The sequence below is a fragment of the Thalassophryne amazonica genome, chromosome 2, assembly GCF_902500255.1.
Source record: "Thalassophryne amazonica chromosome 2, fThaAma1.1, whole genome shotgun sequence".
NCBI classification, from domain to species: Eukaryota; Metazoa; Chordata; class Actinopteri; order Batrachoidiformes; family Batrachoididae; genus Thalassophryne; species Thalassophryne amazonica.
In genome coordinates, this window is record NC_047104.1 from 86,377,692 (window position 1) to 86,397,790 (window position 20,099).

At 40.3% G+C, this 20,099-nt stretch overlaps 1 protein-coding gene across 1 annotated transcript in view; it reads right to left on the reverse strand.

Annotated features, from left to right (window-relative positions):
* Positions 1-9,627: 9,627 nt before the first annotated feature.
* wt1b (WT1 transcription factor b) overlaps positions 9,628-20,099 on the reverse strand; it is a 34,834-nt gene continuing 24,362 nt past the window's right edge. The window contains exons 8-9 of the mRNA XM_034161540.1: positions 11,003-11,095; positions 9,628-9,895 (exon numbers count right to left, since the gene is read on the reverse strand). Of these exons, the coding sequence (XP_034017431.1) occupies positions 9,774-9,895; positions 11,003-11,095 (215 nt within the window). The 3' untranslated portion in view covers positions 9,628-9,773. The remainder of the gene's footprint in view (positions 9,896-11,002; positions 11,096-20,099) is intronic.

Below are 20,099 nucleotides of genomic sequence, written 5' to 3' on the forward strand. Positions count from 1 at the left end.
CTTCTCAGACAAAGGAATTCCGACGAGGGGCTGGACGACTCCTCCCACAAGGAGTGCTCACAGGCGAATGACGTCACCGACAGAAGTGGAAAAACGTACGCATGCGCACGAGGGTTCAAGCATGTCTGACGTAAAAACATATGAATGAAATCCATATAGTTTTTGAAAAAAAATACAAAGGACCTATACTTTATTGACAGCCCTTGTATGTTGTTGTCATTAAAAGACTAGCAATAACATTACAGTGGAAAAAGCAGAAAGGTTAATGAGCACAATGGCAAGGCATACTTCAGATTAATATATTAATACATAAGGATTTTTTTATCCAGGCATGTATGGGTTCATTAGAGCTTTTAATCAGCTTGAATACAACTTACAAGGCCTCATTTATAAAAATACATCAAGAATTATGATGACAGGAAAAAACCATCACAGTAAATGAACAGAATGGCATATTTTCCCCAAACTTCCACACTTTACATAAAACATTTTTTTCGACCCAGACATGTATGGGTTCATTAGAAAGAGCAATTAAAGGGATTTAAAACAAGCCTACATTTATTAAAATCTGTTAAGAAATAGCGACGCTAGTGCAAAAAAGCGGTCAGTTTATTATTGATGATCGGCACATTGCCACCCTTAGTAATGGCGCCTTCCTGTCCTGAGCGACGCTAATAGATTGAGGCGCGCACGTCCAATCCAGGTCTATATTTCCATGGTTGCAACAACAGCAGTGCTTGTGTGCTTTGACCTGTGAACCGGAAGTGTTAAGATAGCTCTCTGCATTCATAAACAGGAACTCACACGTATGATTTTAGGGTTTGCAAACGTTTATGACCGTTAAATTTACTCACTTTACCAACAAAACAACAACAAAAAAGTTAACCGAAATAAATGTAGCAGGAGATAATTGGTCCGCTGATGATTTTCAAAGTTAGCTGAAAAGCTAATCCACTAACTAAAATGTCAACTTTGCTAATTAATGGTTAGCGGGTTAGCGGAACTATACCCACCACTGTATGTAGGTTGACCCCAAAACTACCCTTAAGGGATCTGCTTTGGCAAAAGTCGAGGTCAGTAGAGTCAAAGATCAAAATTATGATTTGTGTCACCCCATGTTCACCAAACTTTGTACAACTATTTAGGTGGTTTCTGGAATCGTCCAGGTGACATCAAATTTACCAAAGGTCAAAGTCACTGGAGTCAAAGGTCAAAATTTAAGTTTTGTACTCTAATTTACACTAAACACAGCACACGTATGGGTGTGGAATCCAGACTTGCTCAGGTGAAGTCAAATTTGCACAAGGTCTGTCATTGGAGTGAAGGTCATGTCTGCCTCTTTGTCTGTTGGCCTACTCCTCCCAGATCCTTTGACTGATTCCTCCCAAACTTGGCATGTCAGTGATGGTTGTCACCAAATTGGCAAAGGTCAAAGTCAAGAATTTAGATTTTTAACCTATTTTGACTAAATGTGGCACATACTTAGGCTGGTTACAGAACTGTACTGGCAAGGGGTCAATCATTTGGGTGAAGGTTAAGGTAACTGGGGTCAGATATCAGACTGCTGTCACCCTTAAGCCCCTGTCACACATAGCAAGAATGTTCAGGAACTATGCCCGACACGGCAAACATTGCCATTATCCGACGCAGTCAGGAGGAAAAGAGGCGTGGTCAGCCGTGTCAGAACGCATCCATATCGCCTCGTCCACACCTGCACGATGGCATCCAAAGTGCATGTAGACAACAGGCAAATGACACAACTGTTACACGGCCATAAAAGCTGCTGCAGACTGCCCAATGTCCAAATGTCTGCATAGCAAACACAGGACTGGAGCGCTGTGTTCCTCATGCACACGTGCGTGCGAGTGCGCAGTGTGTGTATGTGCATGGCGCATGTGTGCAGAGCACACATGCATGGGGCTGCAGTTATCAGTCAGCCGTGTGTCTGTGTGTGTTTGGGTGAGAGGAATTTAACCACAGGCTGCGGTTTCAGCTCCATGTCCACGCCCGCTCTGTGAAACACTCCTGGATCGCTGTTGGAGGTGAGATTCATGTTTATTAATGCTGTTACAGCCTAGCACAACAGTTCCATGTCATATCTCCTACAGAGTTAGAAGTTGATCATTTATTACAGCATGAGAGCCATTCAGCTTCAAGACCGACGTGTGCAATGACGCGTTACTGCGCACCACAGATAGGCGCAGCTGCCCGTGTTATATACAGTTGTGATGGAGACAATATTACGTCGCCCATGAGAAGGAATGGACAAATATCTGTACTGTAAGGTCTATTGTGGATATAACAGCCTGTTCAGATTTGCGGCGGCGTGCGCACAGTAGCGCGCGGTGCTTTTGGTTTGATAGCCACTGTTCACATTCACTGTACATGATGATAATTCATAATTATTATCATGATCAAGTGTGCCACATACATTTCAACAGTTCTGTTGCGCTCTGGTGGGGTGGACATTATTATAAGTGCCACGTGCAGGTCATACCGGCAGGCTTTACCATGCAAGATCCATCTCGAGGTTCCCTTGTATGCGCTCAAATTGTTTCGGATCCCATTTTGCCGCCATCGGAATATGTAAATAGCGGTCAGATGGTCCTCAGACTGCACATGGACTGCAGTCGGATAGGTGTCCCATCTCAATGCCACCCGGAGGGTTTTGAACATGTACATCACACTCAGGGTTGCCGGTCGTTTTTGACCAACTGTGTGGACTTCCGCAGATGGCTGTCAGAACATTTTGGAACTGAAATCACACACTTTTCAGATGTGCACCGATTCGTCATTCTGACGCCGTTGTGCATGATTCTGGCTATGTGTGACGGGGGTATTAGTGTCTAGATGCCCATTTGTACTATAACCAGGTTGGTTTGGTTTGTTTTTTTTAATTTGACGTATGAAATGGGTTTTACATTTTAATACATGTTGATTTTTGAAATTATATGATAAATTGGTGACAAGACTCGTGGATGCTGTATCCAAATTGTGAATTTACAGCATATTTGTTCAGGGTTGTTGGATCGGATCGGAGGAGTCTATGAACATTCTTAGTAATTTTCCATTTATTCGTGTAAATACTGTCTTGTTTTGGTCTCATTTTGATGGAAAATGCACTTTTCTAAGATACTACTCAACCATAAAAAATGGATCAAAAGAACACAAATGTACAAATAATGGTAAATTACACAAAGTACCACAAATTTTAAAAACACTCCAAATTTAGAAGTACACTCCCTGGCCACTTTATTGGGTACACCTGTTCAATTGCTTGGAAACACAAATAGCTAATTAGTCAATCACATGGCAACAACTCAATGCATTTAGGCACCTAGATGTGATGAAGACAACTTGCTGAAGTTCAAACCAAGCATCATAATAGAGAAGAAAGGGGATTTAAGTGACTTTGGACATGGCATGGTTGTTGGTGCCAGACAGGCTGGTCTGAGTATTTCAGAAACTGCTGATCTACTGGGATTTTCACACACAAGCATCTCTAGGGTCCACAGAGAATGGTCCAAAAAAGAGAAAATATTCAGTGAGCAGCAGTTGATGTTGTTGATGTCAGAGGTCAGAGGAGAATGGGCAGATTGCATGATGCTATCATGCCAATATGAACAAACATCTCTGAGGAATGCTTCTAACATTTTGTTACCTCCACGAGCGAAGTTGGACAGAGGTTATGTGATCGCCTGCATTTCTTTGTTTGTTTGTTGAGTAGCTAACAGTCTTACATGGACAGTTCTACATCTATCAAATCAAATCAATTTTATTTATATAGCGCCAAATCACAACAAACAGTTGCCCCAAGGCGCTTTATATTGTAAGGCAAAGCCATACAATAATTACGGAAAAACCCCAATGGTCAAAACGACCCCCTGTGAGCAAGCACTTGGCGACAGTGGGAAGGAAAAACTCCCTTTTAACAGGAAGAAACCTCCAGCAGAACCAGGCTCAGGGAGGGGCAGTCTTCTGCTGGGACTGGTTGGGGCTGAGGAGAGAGAATCAGGAAAAAGACATGCTGTGGAGGGGAGCAGAGATCACTCACTAATGATTAAATGCAGAGTGGTGTATACAGAGCAAAAAGAGAAAGAAACACTCAGTGCATCATGGGAACCCCCCCAGCAGTCTAAGTCTATAGTAGCAGCATAACAAAGGGATGGTTCAGGGTCACTTGATCCAGCCCTAACTATAAGCTTTAGCAAAAAGGAAAGTTTTAAGCCTAATCATAAAAGTAGAGAGGGTGTCTGTCTCCCTAATCCAAATTGGGAGCTGGTTCCAGAGGAGAGGAACCTGAAAGCTGAAGGATCTGCCTCCCATTCTACTCTTAAAAACCCTAGGAACTACAAGTAAGCCTGCCAAGATTTCTCACAGTATTACTAGAGGTCAGGGTAATGCCATCCAGAGTAAGGATCTGGTTAGACACCATGTTTCTAAGATTTGTGGGGCCAAGTACAATAACTTCAGTTTTATCTGAGTTTAAAAGCAGGAAATTAGAGGTCATCCATGTCTTTATGTCTGTAAGACAATCCTGCAGTTTAGCTAATTGGTGTGTGTCCTCTGGCTTCATGGATAGATAAAGCTGGGTATCATCTGCATAACAATGAAAATTTAAGCAATACCGTCTAATAATACTGCCTAAAGAAAGCATGTATAAAGTGAATAAAATTGGTCCTAGCACAGAACCTTGTGGAACTCCATAATTAACCTTAGTCTGTGAAGAAGATTCCCCATTTACATGAACAAATTGTAATGTATTAGATAAATATGATTCAAACCACCACAGCGCAGTGCCTTTAATACCTATGACATACTCTAATCTCTGTAATAAAATTTTATGGTCAACAGTATCAAAAGCAGCACTGAGGTCTAACAGGACAAGCACAGAGATGAGTCCACCGTCTGAGGCCATAAGAAGATCATTTGTAACCTTCACTAATGCTGTTTCTGTACTATGATGAAATCTAAAACCTGACTGAAACTCTTCAAATAGACCATTCCTCTGCAGATGATCAGTTAGCTGTTTTACAACTACCCTTTCAAGAATTTTTGAGAGAAAAGGAAGGTTGGAGATTGGCCTATAATTAGCTAAACTGGGTCAAGTGATGGCTTTTTAAGTAATGGTTTAATTACTGCCACCTGTGGTACATAGCCAACTAATAAAGATATATTGATCATATTTAAGATTGAAGCATTAATTAATGGTAGGGCTTCCTTGAGCAGCCTGGTAGGAATGGGGTCTAATAGACATGTTGATGGTTTGGAGGAAGTAACTAATGAAAATAACTCAGACAGAACAATCGGAGAGAAAGAGTCTAACCAAATACCGGCATCACTGAAAGCAGCCAAAGAGAACAATATGTCTTTGGGATGGTTATGAGTAATTTTTCTCTAATAGTTAAAATTTTATTAGCAAAGAAAGTCATGAAGTCATTACTAGTTAAAGTTAATGGAATACTCAGCTCAATAGAGCTCTGACTTTGTCAGCCTGGCTACAGTGCTGAAAAGAAACCTGGGGTTGTTCTTATTTTCTTCAATTAGTGATGAGTAGAAAGATGTCCTAGCTTTACGGAGGGCTTTTTTATAGAGCAACAGACTCTTTTTCCAGGCTAAGTGAAGATCTTCTAAATTAGTGAGACGCCATTTCCTCTCCAACTTACGGGTTATCTGCTTTAAGCTACGAGTTTGTGAGTTATACCACGGAGTCAGGCACTTCTGATTTAAAGCTCTCTTTTTTAGAGGAGCTACAGCATCCAAAGTTGTCTTCAATGAGGATGTAAAACTATTGACGAGATACTCTATCTCACTTACAGAGTTTAGGTAGCTACTCTGCACTGTGTTGGTATATGGCATTAGAGAACATAAAGAAGGAATCATATCCTTAAACCTAGTTACAGCGCTTTCTGAAAGACTTCTAGTGTAATGAAACTTATTCCCCACTGCTGGGTAGTCCATCAGAGTAAATGTAAATGTTATTAAGAAATGATCAGACAGAAGGGAGTTTTCAGGGAATACTGTTAAGTCTTCTATTTCCATACCATAAGTCAGAACAAGATCTAAGATATGATTAAAGTGGTGGGTGGACTCATTTACTTTTTGAGCAAAGCCAATAGAGTCTAATAATAGATTAAATGCCGTGTTGAGGCTGTCATTCTCAGCATCTGTGTGGATGTTAAAATCGCCTACTATAATTATCTTATCTGAGCTAAGCACTAAGTCAGACAAAAGGTCTGAAAATTCACAGAGAAACTCACAGTAACGACCAGGTGGACGATAGATAATAACATAAAACTGGTTTTTGGGACTTCCAATTTGGATGGACAAGACTAAGAGTCAAGCTTTCAAATGAATTAAAGCTCTGTCTGGGTTTTTGATTAATTAATAAGCTGGAATGGAAGATTGCTGCTAATCCTCCGCCTCGGCCCGTGCTACGAGCATTCTGACAGTTAGTGTGACTCGGGGGTGTTGACTCATTTAAACTAACATATTCATCCTGCTGTAACCAGGTTTCTGTAAGGCAGAATAAATCAATATGTTGATCAATTATTATATCATTTACCAACAGGGACTTAGAAGAGAGAGACCTAATGTTTAATAGACCACATTTAACTGTTTTAGTCTGTGGTGCAGTTGAAGGTGCTATATTATTTTTTCTTTTTGAATTTTTATGCTTAAATAGATTTTTGCTGGTTATTGGTAGTCTGGGAGCAGGCACAGTCTCTACGGGGATGGGGTAATGAGGGGATGGCAGGGGGAGAGAAGCTGCAGAGAGGTGTGTAAGACTACAACTCTGCTTCCTGGTCCCAACCCTGGATAGTCACGGTTTGGAGGATTTAAGAAAATTGGCCAGATTTCTAGAAATGAGAGCTGCTCCATCCAAAGTGGGATGGATGCCGTCTCTCCTAACAAGACCAGGTTTTCCCCAGAAGCTTTGCCAATTATCTATGAAGCCCACCTCATTTTTTGGACACCACTCAGACAGCCAGCAATTCAAGGAGAACATGCGGCTAAACATGTCACTCCCGGTCTGATTGGGGAGGGGCCCAGAGAAAACTACAGAGTCCGACATTGTTTTTGCAAAGTTACACACCGATTTAATGTTAATTTTAGTGACCTCCGATTGGCGTAACCGGGTGTCATTACTGCCGACGTGAATTACAATCTTACCAAATTTACGCTTAGCCTTAGTCAGCAGTTTCAAATTTCCTTCAATGTCGCCTGCTCTGGCCCCCGGAAGACAATTGACTATGGTTGCTGGTGTCGCTAACTTCACATTTCGCAAAACAGAGTCGCCAATAACCAGAGTTTGATCCTCGGCGGGTGTGTCGCCGAGTGGGGAAAAACGGTTAGAGATGTGAACGGGTTGGCGGTGTACACGGGGCTTCTGTTTAGGGCTACGCTTCCTCCTCACAGTCACCCAGTCAGCCTGCTTTCCCGGCTGCTCGGGATCTGCCAGGGGGTAACTAACGGCGGCTAAGCTACCTTGGTCCGCACCGACTACAGGGGCCTGGCTAGCTGTAGAATTTTCCATGGTGCGGAGCCGAGTCTCCAATTCGCCCAGCCTGGCCTCCAAAGCTACGAATAAGCTACACTTATTACAAGTACCGTTACTGCTAAAGGAGGCCGAGGAATAACTAAACACAAAGTGAATAATGTGTAAATAATTTAGAGGTGATTCAGCAGAGGGAGTGCTTTAGTTAAGGCACGTGAAGATTACACTGTGAAATAAATTGTTATCTAGTTATCTAGATCAATCTAACTGCGCAGATTAAACAGCTAACAGATACAGCAAAACACCGCTGTGCTCCAGAACAGGAAGTGATACAATACCGCAGTGAGAGCCAACCACCAGTAGAGGCAAATCTGTCATCATAAAATTTGGACATACTGTTCAGCTAATCCTAGAATACAGTGAGTTCATTTTTCTAAGGTCATATCTCAAGTTTCAAGGTCACGTGAAAAGTGAAAATCATATAATCAGCCATAACTTCGGAAGTACTCACCATAGAAACTTACAATTGGGCTCATATTGTTCCTCTTAGGGAGGTGCTGTCTGATTGACCCTGGCCTTCCACCTTGACCTTCAAAAGTTTGGTCAAGGTCAAAGTTGACCCCCCAAAAAATGTATTTTGTATTTAAATGTGATGTGTGGAAATTGTGTATTGGGTCCTAGAATACAGTGAGTTCACTTTTCAAGGTCACAGTTCAAATTTCAAGGTCAAGGTCATGCAAATTATGAAAAATATATAATCAATTTAGATCCGACATGAATTTCACCATTCTGAAGGAACATTTTGGTCAACGTTTAGTTGGAATTTTAAAGTGGAACCACTTGCAGGAAATTATTGGCTCCATGCTGGAACTCTTTCAGAAATGTTTGATTTGACTTCAATTTCTCCATTCTGGAGGGTCATTTTGGTCAATAATCACTTGAAAGTTGTGTACCATTGTGAAGTTCCAGTTTGGTCAACGTTATTTGATAGTGCGACATCAAACATAACTACTTTGTTGGCAGAGGTACTTGCGCTCCCTAAGCGCAGCTCTAGTTGGATCTATGCCACAAAGAATTAAGGCAGTTCTGAAGACAAAATGGTTTCCAACTTGGTACTAGCAAGGTGTACCCAGTCAAGTGGCCAGCATAGTTTGCAAAGAGTGGTATGACTGTACTACATACAAATACATTCTGTTACATATACAATTGTTCATTTATCACTGGGTGTATGCTGTGCTACGTCCAAGCTTTGGTCTTTTCAGTACCGTGGTGTGGCTCTCACACTGAATAGACAATCCACAAATCTGCCCTTTCATCGTACACACTGTTAAAAAAACACAATAACAGTATTTTGCAGTCACTTCTAAGACAACACTGGATAGCACCATTATAATATCTTCAAGTAATTGTTAATTTTGTAATGAGTCGATGTTGCGTGAGCCAGATTGGACTAGTTACCACAACAGCTCTCCAGCGTAATCTATTCATGAAATTATTTGCAATTCTTCCACAGATGTCTGTGCATTTCTTTGTATCAAAATATGAACAGGCACTTACCAAAAGATTAACTCTAATTAGCTATCAGGCAATATGCATTTTAGGAAATATTCATGTAAATATACCACTGGGAACAAGTTTAAAACTTCAGTATAAGTGACTTTTTAATGAAACAACACAACAAACCAATAGACAGCAATGTGAACCAGCAGTTTATAAATCTGCAAAAAAAAAAAAAAAACTCTACAAAACACAAAAGGAATGTATAAAGTTGGTAAATGAATTATATAGTAATCAAATGTAAAAAAAAAAAAAAGTTCACATTTCCAAAAGCAAACATTCTGTGTTCCACTGAATGGACAGAACAGGATAAATTGTGTGTTTTCTTGCTCCAGTTGACAGGATCCAGCACCTTTTTGTGGGGACTTTATTCTAATATTAAAAGACAAAACCAGTGCAAGTGTTCCACTAAGTAAAGTGTACAAACAGGGTATCAGCATTTTCTGTCAGCGTTATCATGGCTCAGAATTACTGTGGTATGGCACTGCCCCCCCCCCCCCCCCCCCAAAAAAAAAAAAAAATAAAAATAAAAATGTAATGATCAATAATTGGAATGAGTGCACACTGGGGCGCATCAGCTGAGGGAAACGTGTGATGCTCACCACTGCAACAAGTCTGACAAGCCACCATAACCGCTGACCAGACTCCAGTGTCTTTCTGTACCAGCTGGCAGACCGTACTGTCCCCTACGTCTTTGTCCTCATCCTGTTCTCCCTGCTCAGACGACAGGCTGCAGCCTGGTTAGATTCCTCTGGTGCATGCTGTGGTGGCGCGCCAACTCGTCGGAGCGGGCAAACTTTTTCTGACAGTTGGACCAGTGGCAGGTAAAAGGCTTTTCACCTGACAATGAGGGAACAAACCAGGGAAGGCAAGAGAAAAATCACTGCTTTAGAAGGACTTCAACTCTTGGCCATTCGAGGTTGTGTTTAATTGTGTATAAATAGGGATGGGCATCAAGAACCTTTATTAAACTGTAACTTGTTCCTGAATAGAATCAAAATATGGGTAATTTTTCAGATATTCTAGTATTTCTTTAACTTATTTGCTCTGAGAATACAATGTCAAACAGTGTGGGTCCAGACATTTGAACCAGAATCTACTACCTCATAGGTCCTGATGGTTTTGCAAAGTAATGGCGCAATGAGCCATTTTCGCTAGTTACCAAGGTTGGGTAGGATTACTTTGAAAGAATACATGTGGATTACATGTATGTATGTACATACATTTGGATTACTTGTAATCTGATTACTTTTGGATTACATTTCAAAGTAATCCTACCCAACCCTGCTAGTTACCACATACAGGAGGACCAATGCAGTCCTCATTTCCAGCCTGGTGGCGGTAGTGACGAAATCACCCACGACTGGTGGAGTATCACCACTGGACCAGCTGGTGGTTCTACGGCGTGCTGGATGAGGCAGCTCGTGGAACCAACACATGCTGACAGACCTGCTTGACCCTTTGTGACATTAGTTAAGGAGCGTTATGCACACACCAGTGCAAGGCCAGTACTCCTTCATTTAATTCACTTCTTAAAATGTTCTGATTTTTGCAGTTAAATTTTGGAGATCAGTATCTGCAAAAGTATTGAAAAATATCCCTACTGGTATCAATAAAGTCCTCATGAACTTAGGCCTCTTTGCCTGCTCCCTTGTTTTCACTCAAGGTCGCCACAGCAGGTCCGAGATGGATCTACATATTGATTTGGCACAAGTTTTACACCGGATGCCGTTCCTCACACAACTCCACATTACATGGAGAAATGTGGCAGGGTGGGTTTTGAACCAGGAACCTTCCACACTGCAGCCAAGCGCACTAACCACTTGACCACCACCCTCATCAATCAGGTCCTCATGATACCCATCCCTAAATACGAGTCCCACTCAGACCAACCAACTTCACTAACTTAATGTGAGAAATATGGAAAGAAAATAAAGTTATACGCACTTGTTTTACCTGTATGAGTCCGTGTGTGTGTCTTAAGATGATCTGACCGTGAAAATTTTCTTTGACACGTCTCACACTGAAAAGGCTTCACTCCTTCACCAAGACACCAGTGTCAGAGAGAAACAAGGAGGAGGATGAGAGTTCAAAAGATGCACACGCAATGGTGACTCGTAAACGTGACAGGTTAAAACTTAAAATGTCTGGTCTGTGGAATGACAAAATTCACTTCTTAAATGCAATAAATCATTTTGAATTCAATCTGTATGAATTCAAAATGATTTACTGCAAGAACAATTCACTGAGTCAAGCAGGCTAAGTCCACTTCATCTGACAGCGTACTCAGACTGTCAAAAAATGTCCAAAACTCAGGGATGAAAATGGAGAGAACACAACAAAATGGTACTGTGACAGACACATCAGTAACATAAACCGATTAGTTTGTTGCACCAGAAGCATTTTAATTTCCACATTTGCAGTTCACTGAAAAGACACAATTGTTGAACCACATTTAAAAAGTAATTCAATTGGTAGTACTCAAATGAAATAAGTTTGTCCAAATTATGTTAACAAGTTGGTGTAAAAATTATTAAGTTATTGTGGAGCAACCTAATTCACTTGAGAATTACCATATTTTCCAGACTACGTGTTGCATAGGAGTAGTAGTCATACAGTGCATCCAGAAAGTATTTGTAGTGCTTCATTTTTTTTTTCCAGATTTTATGTTACAGCCTTATTCCAAAATGCAATAAATTCATTTTCCCCCCCTCAAAATTGTATTCACAACATCCCATAATGACAACATCACACACTTTTGAATGCATGATGACTGCACAGCTACGGTACTTGAAATGCAGTCATAATTTATTTATTTAATTTATATAACGCAAAATCACAACAAAGTTGCCTCAAGGCGCTTCACACAAGTAACGGCCTTGTCCCACTGGGGAGAGGATTAATTGTGCATGAATTGAGTACACAAATTGCAGGCGTTCGTTGTCGTCCACAACAAAAATGGCCAAAAATGACAAATGTCCCAGTATGAATTACGGATATATTAATAATATATAGCGAATATATGATGAACAATCATGGTTATATAACGCATGTAGTGAGGAAACTGATCCGACACATTGAGATTATCACGGCAGTATTATGGGTGTATTATGAATGCATTGCGCACCTGTTGCGCGTGCACGGCATCTGCATTGCGGTCATAAAAGAAGCGCACTCGGGCCGTCGGCATCACTATTCACACCAACAATACAGTGTCTGGAGCAACTGCTGGACTTGGACAAGTTGATCACAGAGTCAATGTTCATGTTGTCATGCGAGGGTTAACTGTTCATGAGTTTGGGGTGTGGGACAGAGGAAGCCGCTCGGGGTGTGAGACAGTGTTTTTTTTTATTTTGAGAGAGTCTCACAGAAAACAGACTTCAGCGTGAGTTTACAGCAACTCTTCCTTTTGTTGGTGTTAAATAAAAGTCCTGGATTGCAGCAGCTATTACGTCTTTGTGGATTTACACAGCCGGACCGGCACTGACTGGCAGGTATGTCGCTTTCTGCCACACTTTGGGTTTACGTGATGTGTTTGTTATGCATTCACAGATTGTCCGCAAATCAGCTGCAAAGCAGATGTAATAAAAACACTTTATTCGTGGCCAATTTGTGTGCAGTCGCTACAACTTATTTTAGTTTGTGATGTGGACATGATGGGCACGATATATATCTGTTTTACACACTGTCCCGGTCCGCTGTCAAGCCGCAAATCCCCGTCAGTTGCGGAGATCAGCGGTTAAGGGCGGATATACAGTGCATAGAGTGAGTATGTATTGTGTATGAATTGAGTATGTATGGAGTATGTAAGGCGGATGTCGTCCGCATCCAGATTTTTGAACAGCTCAAAAATCCTGGCTGCAGACATACGTGCCTCTGAGGATGATCACGGGCGTGTTCGGATGACGGCCGATTCATACAGGCATGTTACACAGATACTGCGGATGATTGGCGAATATGGGCCAATTTTGTGCGCAGTCCATACGCAAATCCTCCTAAACGCCAGTGGGACAGGGCCCTAAGGTCTAACCTTACCAACTCCATAATTTTTTGTTATATTTTACATAATATTCATACTGTATTTTTGTTATATTTTTACTCTGCAATGGTTTATCATATCCTGCGTGTTTTTATTGTTTCTGAGATATGTCAATGGTGAAATAAAGGTTTTTGTATGATACTGTATGAAAAACATTTTGTTTAGTTTTTTAATTTTTGCAAATTTATTAAAAATAAAAAACTAAGAAATAACATGCATAAGTATTCACACCTTAGCTCGATACCAGTGGGGGAAAACCCGGGCTTCAGAAAGTAAAAGACCTCTCATGTGTTGCTTCTACCTGTGCACCTAAAACACGTGATCTCAATAATTAGCTCATCCACCTGCCTGAAGAGTTGAACTAATTACAGTCAGCTGGTTTATTAAGAAAATGAAACAAATATGTGGTTGGACTTTTACTTGCTGAAGCTAGAGTTTTCCACCTGAGTTGCCAGTGTTTTTATGACACTGTGCTGTGACTGACTAAATGTTTCTGTTGGAAGCCAATGTGTGTCAGTGCTTTGGTAGATCTGGTGAACTGTTTTATTGTTGTATTTTGGAAGTGTGTGTCTGTGTTTATTTAAACTGTATGAATTTGAGCATGAAATTGCCTGTTTAGGGAATTGTGTGTTTCAGGTGTGATGTGCATTAACAGTTTTGAAAAAGTATTTAAGGTTCTGACAAACGGGTCATAGCGGTTGTAAAAAACTGTAATGAGAGGGGTGTGTGAAGCATTAGTTGCAACCAGTGATGAGACACTTTTTCACAGTCACTCCCATGAACCCTCACCTTACAAGCATGTATAAACCAAGAGGCGTGATAGGCACAAGGTGCATACTGTATCTACAATATGGCAACACATGGAAGGTCAGCCTCATGGAAGAAGGGTGAGGATGCGTGGAGGAAGGGCACAGAACCAGGGAAGAAGGAAGAAGAGGTCAACCACATAGGCAGATTCCTGATGAAATCAGGGCAACAATTGTGGATCATGTTGTCAATCACGGCCTCACAATGACTGATGAACCAATTTGCTCTGCACTCTGTCATACATGAAGCTTGCACTGGGACATAACCATGTAACATTTACATGTAGACTTATAACTTAACTGAAGCATAGTATATTGTGTTGTAGTGTCATAATGTAGAGCAGTATTGCTGTACTATAGTACTGTAAAGATTTGCCATATTTACTATACTTTTATTCTGCACCACATAGGACTACAAGACAACCTGGCAGAGGTGGAAGAAGTCCCCCTTTTACTCTGCAGCAAGAAGAAGGCATTTGTGCAATGGTGGTTGTGAACAGTGCCATAAGACTGAAAGAAATACAAAGTGCTGTGGTAGAAAATGACAACATTTTTGGAAATATTCAATCCATATCAATTGCAACCATAGACCGAGTCCTTAGAAGGACTGAAATGTACATGAAACAACTGTACAATGTGCCCATGCACATTCCCAAAGGGAATTTATGTTTGTTGTAAACATAATGTGAACACATTACAGTAGAATTGCAAAGGGCATATACTGTAAAGTAAAATGTGAAAAATGCATATTCAGTGTCTTGTATATTTTACTTTTTTCAAAATGCCATAAATGGTATGTAATGCAGCCTTGAGCATTTTCAAGTAAAAATACCAAAATGTAACTTTTTATTTCGCATTAGGAAACACTTCCAGAGTGAACTGTCACAATGAAAACATGTTCAAGCCATTTGGCTTGATTGTTCAAAGATGCTGGTGTCAGGACTTGAGTTTTTGACAACACTGACCCTTTCATTGAAATAAATACTTGCTTTTGAAGAATGAACTACCCATTTTGAGCAAATGACTTGCTTTTGAGGGACGGACAACCTATTTTGATCAAGTGACTCACTTTTGCAGGTTATCTACTATGTTTTGCAGCTTGCACTAATTGTTTTGAGAAACATCTTAGCAGTGGTGCAAATGTAAATTGTGTGGTGAGAAATGCACCAAAGCGACTGAGAAAAACTGTAAACAGGCAACTAGCTCTAGGAAGAGACCTGGTACAGCAGACCTTCTTCCATTTACAGATGACGGAGGTCACTGTGCTCATTGAAACCTTCAAAGCAGCAGAAATGTTTCTGTACCCTTCCCCAGATTGGTGCCTGGAGACAATCCTGTCTCGGAGGTCTACAGACAGTTCCTTTGACTTGATGCTTGGTTTGTGCTCTGACTGTCAACTGTGGGACCTTATATGTAGACAGGTGTGTGTCTTTCCAAATCATGTCCAATCAACTGAATTTATCCCATGTGGACTCCAATTAGCTGTAGAAACATCTCAAGGATGATCAGTGGAATCAGGATGCACCTGAGCTCAATTTTGAGCTTCATGGCAAAGGCTGTGAATACATATGTACATGTGACTTCTTAGGTTTTTTTTTTTAATGTCTAGTAAACAATCTAAAAAAATAACTTTTTTCACATTGTCATTATGGGGTATTGTGTGTAGAATTTTGAGGAAAAAAATGAATTTCATCCATTTTGGAATGAGGCTGTAACATAAAATGTGGAAAGATTGAAGTGTGTGAATACTTTCCAGATGCACTGTATCCGTTCAAAAATATGTCATGGTGAGGAAAAACATATTAGTCATATTGGTCTATAAGTCACATTTAGTTTGAAACATGGTGCTACCGCTTCATGTAACCAGTAATAAATTTCATGTCATAAAAATCATGTAATAATTTAATTAGCAAATTATTTATTTATAATGCAAATACTGCATTAGAAAGCAGAAGCTAATGGGCTAATTAATGTTATTGGATGAAGCACAAAGAACTCAAGAGTAAACTGCTTCTTGTTGCCATTGAACAGAGATGAAAAATGTCAAGTTGTTAAATGTGCACATTTATCTCATTACATGTAATCAGTTTTTAAACAACTACATACTGTTAAATTATTGTAGTTAGCCTTAGCTCAGCCTTACCATCCTCCTCTGCTACGTTTCTGGCTGTTCCACAAAGTGAAAAAAAAAATCAAGTTACGATTAGAATCAAGGTTATTCCTTATCTTTATTCAAGAATGTATGAGGATTATACTCTAATGAAAAATGTGGTCTTTCAGTTTGAGAGCATAATTTATTAGTTTCACTTGTTCTCTAATACCCAAACTCGATCTTCTTCTTCTTCTTGTTTTATGGTGGTTGTCATCCAGTTAAATGGTACATTACCACCACCTTCTGCTATACTGCTATACTATACAAGAGCAGCATGTAATGTGTGGAGACTGTGCCAACCTGAGGCTATAGATTATAATGTGATACAAGTCGCAGGACCAGCCAAACAAGTTAAAAAAAAGTGTGACTCATAGTTTGGAAAATACAAAACAATTTCATTGTTTTCTGGTTGTTGTTTTTTCAGTGTGAATATATTATTCAGTGTTTCTATCAAGATGCACACAAGTCAATAGCAACAACAATAAAAAACAATAGTGAAAAAACTGCAAAGATGAATTACGCTTCAATACTTATTAAAAAGTAAAGAAAAAAGATTTTCAAGAAATTTTGTGAAAATGTTCAGTCTAACCTAAAATGGAAACTGATTAATTTTGCTACAGATACATAAATAAACAGCAAGCCTGGAAATGAAACCTTTTTTTTTCAGGAAATGAAGTGAAATTCTGAGGCTCACTTACAATAGTACGGTGCCCTGGAAGTGTCATCGCAAAATGTTTTGCATGTGGAGAGAATGTGCGCACGTTTTATGATATTGTGCGCACGTTTTATGATATTGTGCACACGTTTTATGATATTGTGCGCTCGTTTTATGATATTGTGCGCACGTTTTATGATATTGTGCGCTCGTTTTATTATATTGTGTGCACGTTTTATGACATTGTGCGCACGTTTTACATTGTGCGCACGTTTTATATTGTGCGCACGTTTTATGACATTGCGCGCTCGTTTTATGATATTGCGTGCACGTTTTATGACTGCGCACATTTTATTATATTGTGCGCACGTTTTATTATATTGTGCGCACGTTTTATTATATTGTGAGCACGTTTTATGACATTGTGCGCACGTTTTATGACATTGTGCGCACGTTTTATGACATTGTGCGCACGTTTTATGATATTGTGCGCACGTTTTATGATATTGTGTGCACGTTTTATGACATTATGCGTACGTTTTATATTGTGCGCACGTTTTATATTGTGCGCACGTTTTATGACATTGTGCGTTCGTTTTATATTGTGCGCTCGTTTTATGATATTGTGCGCACGTTTTATGATATTGTGCGCACGTTTTATTATATTGTGCGCACGTTTTATGTTATTGTGCGCACGTTTTATGTTATTGTGCGCTCGTTTTATGTTATTGTGCGCTCGTTTTATGACATTGTGCGCTCGTTTTATGACATTGTGCGCACGTTTTATGACATTGTGCGCACGTTTTATGACATTGCGCGCACGTTTTATGACATTATGCGCACGTTTTATGACATTGCGCGCACGTTTTATGACATTGCGCGCTCGTTTTATGATATTGCGCGCACGTTTTATGACATTGCGCGCACGTTTTATTGTATTGCGCGCACGTTTTATGACATTGTGCGCACGTTTTATGACATTGCGCGCTCGTTTTATGACATTGCGCGCTCGTTGTATGACATTGCGCGCACGTTTTATGATATTGCGCGCATGTTTTATGATATTGCGCGCACGTTTTATGACACTGCGCGCACGTTTTATGATATTGCGCGCTCGTTTTATGACATTGCGCGCACGTTTTATGACATTGCGCGCTCGTTTTATGACATTGCGCGCTCGTTTTATTATATTGTGCGCTCGTATGATATTGTGCGCTCGTTTTATGATATTGTGCGCACGTTTCATTATATTGTGCGCACGTTTTATGACGTGCGCACGTTTTATTATATTGTGCGTATGTTTTATGACGTGCGCACGTTTTATGATATTGTGTGCACGTTTTATGATATTGTGTGCACGTTTTATGATATTGTGCGCTCGTTTTATGATATTGTGCGCACGTTTTATTATATTGTGCGCACGTTTTATTATATTGTGCGCTCGTTTTATGACATTGTGCGCTCGTTTTATGACATTGTGCGCTCGTTTTATGATATTGTGTGCACGTTTTATGACATTATGCGCACGTTTTATATTGTGCGCACGTTTTATGACATTGTGCGCTCGTTTTATATTGTGCGCACGTTTTATGACATTATGCGCACGTTTTATATTGTGCGCATGTTTTATTATATTGTGTGCACGTTTTATGACATTGCGCGCTCGTTTTATGATATTATGCGCACGTTTTATATTGTGCGCTCGTTTTATGATATTGTGCACACGTTTTATGATATTGTGTGCACGTTTTATGACATTGTGCGCACGTTTATTATATTGCGCGCTCGTTTTATGATATTGCGCGCTCGTTTTATGATATTGCGCGCACGTTTTATGACATTGCGTGCACGTTTTATGACATTGTGCGCACGTTTTATTATATTGCGCGCACGTTTTATGACATTGTGCGCTCGTTTTATGACATTGTGCGCTCGTTTTATGATATTGTGCGCACGTTTTATGATATTGTGCGCACGTTTTATGATATTGCGCGCACGTTTTATGATATTGTGCGCTCGTTTTATGACATTGCGCGCTCGTTTTATGACATTGCACGCTCATTTTATGACATTGCGCGCACGTTTTATTATATTGTGCGCTCGTATGATATTGTGCGCTCGTTTTATGATATTGTGCGCACGTTTCATTATATTGTGCGCACGTTTTATTATATTGTGCGCACGTTTTATTATATTGTGCGCACGTTTTATTATATTGTGCGCACGTTTTATGACATTGTGCGCTCGTTTTATGACATTGTGCGCTCGTTTTATGATATTGTGCGCACGTTTTATGACATTATGCGCACGTTTTATGACATTGTGCGCACGTTTTATGACATTGTGCGCTCGTTTTATATTGTGTGCACGTTTTATGACATTGTGCGCTCGTTTTATTATATTGTGTGCTCGTTTTATGATATTGTGCGCACGTTTTATGATATTGTGCGCACGTTTTATGATATTGTGCGCACGTTTTATGATATTGTGCGCTCGTTTTATGATATTGTGCGCACGTTTTTATAGTGTGTGCAAAACAAGGGCACGATCTACTTAAACATGGCCACAATTTGTAAAACGTGCACTCAATATTGTCTTGACACATAAATGTTGGCTATTGGTCAACAAACCAGCAGACACTGTAATATATTTCCTCATTAGAAATGGATGTGGTCAGGGCATATCATCATGGTTTGCGCGCACAGAGAACTCCAGCTACCCAACATGGCATCATCTGGAGTTTAAGTACATTAAAAAGGATGCTGAGGGCGAAGTGTCTCCCCTTCGTGAGGATGACAATTTAGTTCATATCATTTTGAACGAAAGGAAAATGTGTGCACGTTTTATTATAATTCGAGGGCTCAATTAAAGGAAACCATGCATGTTCTCCCCATGTTTGTGTGGGTTTCCTCCAGGTGCTCCGGCTTCCTCCCACATCCAAAGACATGCAGGTTAGGTGGATTGGAAACTTTAAATTGTCTGGAGGTGTGAATGTGTTTGTTTGTCTATATGTGGCTCTACGACAGACTGTAGTCCTGTCCAAGCTGTACCCTGCCTCACTCGCTACTGCTGGGATAGTCTTCAGCTCCCCGTGACCCTTAATCGGATTAGAAGATTACATTAGATTAGATCAGGGGTGGCCAAGTTCGGTCCTCGAGAGCCACCTTCCTGACACTCTTAGTTGTCTCCCTGCTCCAACACACCTGAATCCAATGAAAGGCTCATTAAAAGTCTGCTAACCCCTGGATTAGAAAGAACTTTATTGATCCCTTGGGAAGACTCCCTCAGGGAAACTGAGGTTCCAGCAGCATTGTATAGCAGCACACAGGGTAAGAAGCACACAGAGTATCAAAAGTGAAAAAAAAAGAAATACAGTTTGCAAATATACAAGG